This window comes from Propithecus coquereli, unplaced genomic scaffold, assembly GCF_000956105.1.
Source record: "Propithecus coquereli isolate 6110/MARCELLA unplaced genomic scaffold, Pcoq_1.0 Scaffold1281, whole genome shotgun sequence".
NCBI lineage: Eukaryota > Metazoa > Chordata > Mammalia > Primates > Indriidae > Propithecus > Propithecus coquereli.
The window spans coordinates 76,943-85,482 of NW_012136981.1; the positions used below are offsets into that span (position 1 = coordinate 76,943).

At 64.2% G+C, this 8,540-nt stretch overlaps 1 protein-coding gene across 1 annotated transcript in view; it reads right to left on the bottom strand.

The window, feature by feature from the left end:
- Window positions 1-7,750: 7,750 nt before the first annotated feature.
- Window positions 7,751-8,540, bottom strand: part of FAM19A5 (family with sequence similarity 19 (chemokine (C-C motif)-like), member A5) — a 79,642-nt gene continuing 78,852 nt past the window's right edge. Inside the window, exon 4 of the mRNA XM_012638314.1 lies at window positions 7,751-8,036. Within this exon, the coding sequence (XP_012493768.1) occupies window positions 8,028-8,036 (9 nt within the window). The 3' untranslated portion in view covers window positions 7,751-8,027. The remainder of the gene's footprint in view (window positions 8,037-8,540) is intronic.

The window sequence follows — 8,540 nt, forward strand, 5'->3', positions numbered from 1 at the left end:
GTTTAATTATGGGGAAGTCAGAAGCTCGTTCCCTCGCAGTGACTTACGACATTTAGCCTCCGCGCCCGTGTAGCCTGCGTGTGGGGAAAATTGGTTACATTTTAGGAACTAAATTGATAACTTGACCAAATCGATTTCATTAGCGAATCTGTCATATTTGCTGTTAATGATGGCGGCGCTGGAGCGGGAGCTGACAGCAGCCCCTGAAGAATGGGGCAGATAGCGACGGCGCCGGGCCGGGCCATGCGCGTCCAGGAGGCTGAGGGTCCTGCTTCTATGCCACGCGTGCACGCCGAGGATGGCTTTCTGCACCCACGTCACCCGCGATCCTTCCACTGTCACCCGTTCCTGGGCTGGAAGAGGAGGCTCATGTCCAGTGTGTCCTCCCCACGCACGGCCGGGGCCCTGTTAACGTCCATAAACGCGTGAGAGAGCGCCCCGCCCAAGCCCCTTGCTCCAGCCAGCGTGGGCAGAGGGCTGTGGAGGTGCAGCCCGAGGCTTCTGCCCACCGGCCATCCTTGGCCAGAGCCGCGGGGTGTCTGGTGTGGCTCCACCCTCCCTGCTCGCGGCCCAGGGGAAGCGCATTAGCCGCACACCATGCGCGACGTGCCCTGCAAGGACCTGGGGGCCTGAGCTCGGCCCTGATCCTGGTGGCATCCAAACCTCACAGAAGGGAGCCCAGGCCTCCGGCCTGCACCGCTCCATGTGGCGTCAGCCCTTGGGATGGGCCCCCGGAACCGCTTGGCCATGTGGTTCCCCAAGCTGACGTGGGCTTTCTGGGAATTGAAGCGCCCGGAACTGGACGTGCCACTGGCCACAGTCTCGTCCCTCATTGCTGGCTGCTCTCCTGCCTGCCAGGGAGGGAACGGGCTTTGCAGCAGGCGCTGGGCCTTTTGGGCAGCCTCCGGCTGAGCGCTGACGTGGCCAAGGTCAGGGCTGGTGTCAGGAGCAGAGTTAACGCTGAAGGTGGCTTCCGAGGCGACCCCTCTTGCTCCTCGCGCTCCAAAGGAGCCGCTGAGCCCCGCAGGGACCGCGTCCAGGGAGGCCTCCATGTGTGTCTTCGAGATGTCCACAAAGCCTGACCACGTCCTCCCCCGGGAGTCCTGTCTCCCTTCCTGTCTGCGCAGCGCCACTCCCATGGCGCGAAGGGAGACAGCCCTCACCCTCGAGGGTGCCCCGTGCAGACGGCTGTGGGTTTGGTCAGAAGGCGCCGTTTGGAAGGCGCGTGACAAAGGCTCTGCTCTTGGTGCCCACAAGGCCTCGGTCCGGGGCCCGTCTGCCCTTGCCGGGACCGGCTGCAGCAAGAATCCTACTGAAGGGGTTTACAGAGTCCCCAGCCCCACATGGGACCACGTTCCTCACCTCCGCCTGCCTCCGCAAGGGTCCTGCCAGGTCAGCCGGGCGAGACGCCCGGACTGGTGAGTCCTCCTGGCCTGTCCCACCATGGTGGCCTCCCCAGGGCTTGGCTGTGCTGGGGGGAGCCCACCTCGCCGCTGTGACAATCCCGATCCCGTCAGAACAGCTGGGGCAGCCGATTTCTCGCCGTTCTGGCTGGGGCGGCCTGGTTTTCTTAAGGCCCCTGCGGGCAGGGCCACGCTCCTTCCTCAGGCCCCACCCTCCCTGTGCCGCATGGCAGCTGGTGCCGCCGGCCTCGGGGAGCCGTCTCCCCACCTGCCCTAAGAAAGCCCCCTCTGAGCGAGGGCAGAGTCACCAGGGGGTCCGTGAGGTGCTGCCCGGCCACCCGCCACCCGCCCACCCACTGGCGAAGGAGACTAATGCCCTCCCTGCTGTGTTGGCGGAAAGAGTAAGGGAGCAGGCAGTCTAGGAAGGGGAAAATAATGTGGTTATCATTTCAGAGTGACCCCATGACCCTGGCACGGAAGGAAGGGCTAGAAGGTGTTTACGCTGCAGTGCTTCGATACCTCTGAGAAGCTGCAGCCGAGCGGAGGGGGCGTCAGGGGCCACCCACAGAACAAGACGGGCCAGCGCGTGGAAGGAACACCACAGGCACAGGGAGGTGACGAAACCACCACAGTCTGCCCGGAGTTGGAGGCATGACCCGATGTCCGGCCAAGCAGAGCTCACAGGGCTGTCCCGCTCGGGCCGGGGACCCCAGCTGGAGCGCTGATGAGAAGTGGCGGGGCCTGTGCTGCGTGGCCAGACCTTGCCCCTGAGACCCGGGGGTGGCCGACACACCGAAGGGCGCCTGGACCTCCGGAGCCCAACCCCGGGGGCTCTGAGTGCTCACCTCGCCCGGGGCTTGCCTGGACTCCAGCTGGCCGGGGCAAGGGTGGCCCGGGCAAAGGGCCTGGGCACACCCCACACCACGTCCCTGTTTGCAGGGGGCAGGCACCATCCCAGGAGCTGGAGAGGGCCGCGGGCGACAGCAAAAGCTTCTGCACCCTCGTGAGCTCCCCACTGGGGAGGCGGCCTGTAGGTCGGGGTGAGGGGGAGCAGTGCTCCGTGGGCCGGTGGGCACAGTGGCCAGGACAGACACCAGATGGGGACGCCGGGACGTGTGCCTGGGGTGCTGGGCGCTGTCCTGAGCCCCAGGCAGCCTGGGTGCCTGCCCAGCCCCATGCCTTCATCCCGGGTCCACGCCGCCCTCTGCTCTGAGCCCGCTCCTCCCCGCTCCGACTACTGTCAGTCGCTCCCTCCTGTACCCCTCCCCCAGTGCTCCCCCTCCTGTACCAGGCCCTCCCCCAGGCCATGGTGCCACCCTCAGCTCAGACAGCAGGACAGGATGACCTGAGGTCTACCTGGGATCGTTGTGCGGAGCCCCCCAAGTGGGCACCCAGGACTCTCTGGGACCTGAGGTCCTGGCGTTCCATGAAGCCACCAGCTTCTCGAGCTGATGTCAGCTCAGGACGAGGATGGCGAAGCGGTCCCCTCCCGCATGCCAGGGCGACGGGTCACTGTGGCGTCTACACTGGGCAGGGAGCACGTAGGGCAGGGCAGGCAGGGCAGGGGAGGTGTTGGGGCGCTCAAAAGTCTGGGAGAGCCCGGGCTCTGTGGTGGGTGCTGCCAGGGGTCGACCCTGCCCTGCTCCCTCCCAGGGTCTGGGCATGACCACGGGGGATCCTGGAGGTCAGGAATCCCGTAGGGTTCCTCCTCGGACCCCGACCCAGAGCCTGCTCAGCACGTGAGTGCCACGGTGAAAATGGGCACAGGTGCACACAAACGTGCACAGACGACACACACTCACACCATACACACACACACTGTAAACACACCATGCACATACACTCACAAGCACACATATGTGCATACGCACACCAAACACACCATGCACATACACTCACCATACACACACACCCCAAAAATAGCATGCACAATCACATGCACACTTATGTGCATACACACTCATACACTCACACACACCAAACACACCATGCACATACACTCACATGCACACCCCCCCAAAAATAGCATGCACATACAATCACAAGCACACTTATATGCATACACACTCATACACATTCTCACACACCAAACACACCACGCACACACACTTTCACACTCACACACACCAAACACACCATGCACACATACTCACATGCATACATATGTGCACAGACTCACACACCAAACACACCAAGCACACACACTCACATATGTGCACATACACTTGTTCACACACACGCTGTATGCCAGGCCCCTCCGCCTGCTTCCCGCTGCTGTGCCAGGCTGTCCCCACGCACACCCACCCCCAACCTGCACTGGCCAGTCCAGGACCGGCCACAGAGGGCACCCCATGGGCACCGGTGACATTGGCTACAGGACCGTACAGGACCCCTGCTCCGCCCCGGAGCCTCCAGACATTCAGGTGCAGCCCCCTCCTGTCCAGCAGGTGGCCAAGCCGTCCCCACTTTGGGACACGGCAGCTGAGGCCCAGAGAAGCAACCGCACAAGCAGCAGAGCTCAGCCCAGACGGGCGGCCCAGAAACCAGCACCGCGCAGGGCGCCGGACAGTTCTGCACGGCGGGAGCGGGCAGGCGGGCGAGGCGCTAGTGCCCAGTCACCCCTGAGGGCGCCGCGGGGAGGAAGCCCTCGGCCGGGGTCAGGACCTCTGTGCGGCAGCGCGTCACATGCTACGTCACCCTCCATCTCTAGTGAAGCCTCCTGAGCGCAGCGTGATTCCCTACGCTCCAAGTGGGGAAACTGAGGCTCAGAGAGGACCCGCAGCTTGGCCCAGGCCACCCCACAAAGTGCCATGGGGCTCGGCTTCCGGCCAGGCCTGTGTGGCTCCACTCCGCTCCCGACTACGCGGCCGGCCCAGGCTGGAGAGGACGGAGACCCACCGCACCCCTTCAGTCCGCAGGGCCGGCTCCCCAGGGCAGGGCACCCTCGAGGGAGGGAGCGTGGCCTCTGCCGCCGCAGCGCTGGCTCAGAGCAAGCCCGTCCTGGTGGGGCCGCCAGGGCGGCAGCGGGCAGCTCTGAGCGGAGGGTCCACGGGAGGCCGAGGCGGACTCACCTGCGTCCTCTCCCTCGGCCGGCGGCCTGGCTGGCCCAGCTGGCCCAGGGCCCTATGCGCACTCACAGCACAGGGCGAGGCTGGGATCCAGCACGTCTGCTGGCATCAGGACCCTGCAAAGGGCTCTTTCCGTAGCCCCTCCAGAGACCCAGGAAGCGGGGTGGCGTGACGATCCCTCATTGGCAGGTAGACAGCTGTGCTAGTTAGCAAAGGGCAGGGCCTCAGGGCATCGCCAGCTCTTTCCAGACAGGGCGGGTGGCACATCCTGCCACGTCGAGCTGGGTGAGGCGGTGACTTGCTTCGGTCAGCGCAGCAGCAGCAGAGGCGGCCAGTGCTGGGCTCCCCGGTGTCGCCACAACTGAGCAACTCCCCGGGAGACGCCCTCGCCAGCCCGCATGGGGCCCATGGTAGGAGGAGAGGTCCGGGCCCACGCCCCTGTGGGCAGCCTCCGAGCACAGCACGGCCTCAGCCCCCCAGTGGGGAGCCGGCTCCCCCCACCCCGCACACCGACCCCGGCCCCGTGCAGCACGGGGCTCCCCGTGAAAGAGGAAGGAAGAGTCACGGCGCTGCCCTGGCCACCCTGCCCCGTCCTGAGTCTGCTCTGACCATGGGGCCCAGGGCAGCTCCCCGGCCACACAGCACGAGGGGCCCCTGCGAGGGGAAGGGGCCGGCGGGGGCTCCCGTGGCAGCCGCAGCCCTGCCTCCTGCTGCCTCCCGCCCAGGACCAGCCCGGGCCCTTGCAGGAGAGGCTGGGGGCCCGTCTCTGCCTCCGTGAGATGAAGCACAGGCCTCCCACCCCGACAGCTGTCCAGGTCGGTGTTTTGTAACCAGCAGCTGCAAAGTGACTGGTGTGACTGACCCTGCCCGGGTGGTCTCGGTGGGGGGGTCTGGCAGCACCGATGGCCTGAACGCCACACCTGCTCTGTGGAGAGCTGAGATTTCTTTGCAAAGGGGCCCTTAGCCGCGGGTCTCCTGTGGGTCTCCCTGGGCAGGGCTGCTTCTCCGTGTCCAGGGCACGCGTGGGGCCGGCTCCTGAGAACGGCTATGGCTGCAGCCTCCCCGCTGGCCGCCGGATCTGCCCGCCGGGCAGGGGGAAAGGAGAGCGAGATGCTTTTGCATCTCAAGTGGCTGCACATGTGACCAGTGGATGGACCCCAGATTCAGCCTTGTGTGGGGCAGCGTGGGGTGTTCGCGGGGTTCGTAGATCCCCCACGCAGTGCTGCAGCCGGCACTGTCCCCTCGCCGGGGGCCAGGCCCCAGAGGCCATCCTTGTGGGCGCAGAAAACCTAGAGGGTTCACAGACTGCGTGATCCACGCACGGGCAGGCCCGGCAGAGCCGCGAAGGCCTCAGGCACTGCGTCCAGGGAAAACGTCCACGTTTGCTCCGACCCAGGGGCCCCGTGCCAGCCCCCGCCTGCCGGCCCCACCAGCCACACCGGCTGCAGCCCCTCTCCCAGGACACCACGGCCAGGGAACAAAAGCCATGCTTACCAAAGGATTTTTTCTTTATTTTCATAATTTAGCTGAATCAACACAAAATTGAATACTGTAAAACAAGAAAAAAAAATATGCTGTAACATCTTAAATCTCCCGGGCTCTGCCCTCGAAGGCGTCTACACGCACGTTCAAAAGAAACAGGCGACGACGGACGGGAGCTGGTGGGGACGCTGGCTGGTCAGAGGCGTGCGGGGCCGCAGCCCCGGGACCCCGCCCTGCTCTGGGCGCAGGCCCGACCACCAGCGCCGGCAGCTGCCTTCCCAGGGCCGCCGCCTCCGCGACAGACCCCGGTCTCAGCCGCTCAGTCCAGGACACGCACACCTCTGGGTTGTGACGGAGAGAGAAGAGACGTCCTCGCGGGTGCTGGAGCAGGTCTTAAATAAACGGAGTTCCTTCCTATCTGTAGTCTATGGTAGCCGGCACGGCTTCTACACAGTTATTTTTTTAACCTTTTTTGTTTTTTAGTAGCATAGAACTAGCATAATACTCATGTTAATTGGACTCTTAGGTAGTATACTGCAGCGGGAACGCGGGAGAATGAAGGAGCCTGGGGCTGCCGGGTTCGGACCCAGACCACCCCGCACTCACGGGCCCTGCCCCGGCCTCTGCCACCCCGCTCCCCTGACCTCCGACACGAAGACAGAGGACTTCTGAGAATGAGGGGACGCGGAGCTGGGGAGAGGGCGGCAGACTGGCCTCGAGATCCACAAGTGGCAAAGGGGTCAGAAACGGGGGAACGGAACCCCCTGGAAGAGGCGAGGTCAAATATCGTACACTCAACGCTCACCAACACGGAGACCAACGGGTGGGAACTGTCACACCGACCCGGAGGCAAAAGGAACCCGGCTTCCCCCAGGCGCTGGCGGATGCCTCCACGAGACACCAGTGCCGTGGTCCTCAGAGCGCTCCTCCCAGAGTCCTGCCTCGGGGCGCCCCTCCCACCGCGCCCCACCCCACGGAGTCTTCAGGAACACACGGGGCTCAGCCCGGCTCTCGGGATGGCCGGGGCTGCCACACTGATTGTTAAATAGGATTTTCTACAAATATACAACATATAAAAACTGTTAAATATATAACTTTAGGCTTTGCAAAATACATTTAATGATCTCTTTCAAACAAGTGTTACTTTAGTTTTCTTTAATTTGCTTTCTGGAGCTAAATGGTGTATCGGATGCGACGGCAGTCACGGGAGACCCAACATGCTCTTGGCAAATACCGGATTATCCAACTATCAAAAATGGAGCTGCAGAAGAGGCATGTTTACTGGTTAAACAGAAAGTGATTTTAGTACGATAAAGTCGATCTAAGTACAGAGGAATACAGCGGTCTGTGCTCCCGGGGGGCTCGCCGTGTCTGCGTGGGGCCCATCGCCGGCCGCGCCCCGGCCGACTCCCGCAGGTGCGCCGCGGCCTCCTTCCGGCCAGAGCCCGTCCTTCCAGGCGGTGCTGGGGCGTTCCCGGGGTGCAGGCCTCCGCCGCGGCCGCCCTCGCCGCTCCGCCGGGGCCGCCAGCATGTCTCTGCCACGGGCCCCCCGCCCCCAACGGACCCCAGGACTCTGACAGTCAGGGCGCGTCCCCGTCAGGACAGATTTTGCTCTTTGGTCTATCGAGTGTACTGAAAGTATAAGAAAATAAAAGCGATTCGGACAGTCTGGGCACAGGAAGAGGCGGCTTCCGCACCTGACAGTCCCCTGGGCCGGGCGTCGTGGCTAAGGCTGGCCGGGCTGCAGCCTCCTCCGGGCACCGGCGCCTCCTCGTCCTTGTCCTCGTCCTCGAGCAGGGCCGGCGGCGGGTGGGCACAGCCGGGCTCCCGCAGACGGGTATTGCTGATGCGTGGCGCCGCCCGCCCGTGTGTCCGAGTCCCGGCCGCCTCGCTTCAGCCGGACGGGCCGGGGCGCAGAACGCCGAGGACGAGGCTATCCTTGGCGGGCCGCGGGGAAGAGAGCGGGCGATGGCGGAGAATGGGTGGAGTCCGCGGCGGACGGAGGCCTGTGGCCCAGCGTGGACTCTCCAGGGAGCCAAGGCCACTCCCGGGGGCCCCTCAGGGGCTGCGTTTGTCAGGAGACCTGAGGAGCAAGAAGGAGAGAGAGTCAGCCTCTCGCAGACACCGCCAGGGCCACCGAGGGCCACGAGGCCACGCGCGTTTGTCTACGAGAGTCGCCCGGCATATGTACCGTCGCCTCCCGTCCCGCTCGGCCCGGCCTCCGCTCCTGCTGGTACCGTATTAGACACAGCGGAGTCTCATTTCTGTGCGGTGAGCACCGCTAGTTTTCCCAGTGGATCTCCCACTGCTAAATCAGTGATGTTCGTTACACACATTCTAGCAGTTTCCTACAGTCGTAGCTTTTCAACAGCTCCAGATGCATCTGGAATGTCCTGAGACCGGATCAGGGACCATCAGTTCCATTTTCTGTCCAGGCCTGGGCCCCCTGGGTGGGGGAGGCACCCCAGGGCCACGTGACAAGGGGCTCGCTCGCACCAGCCCTGGGCCCCGCTGTAGACGCTCAGAGGACCCCGACTCTTTACGGCAGATCGAGGGACAGCGGCGTGGCCTCTGCTGCACGGGGCGC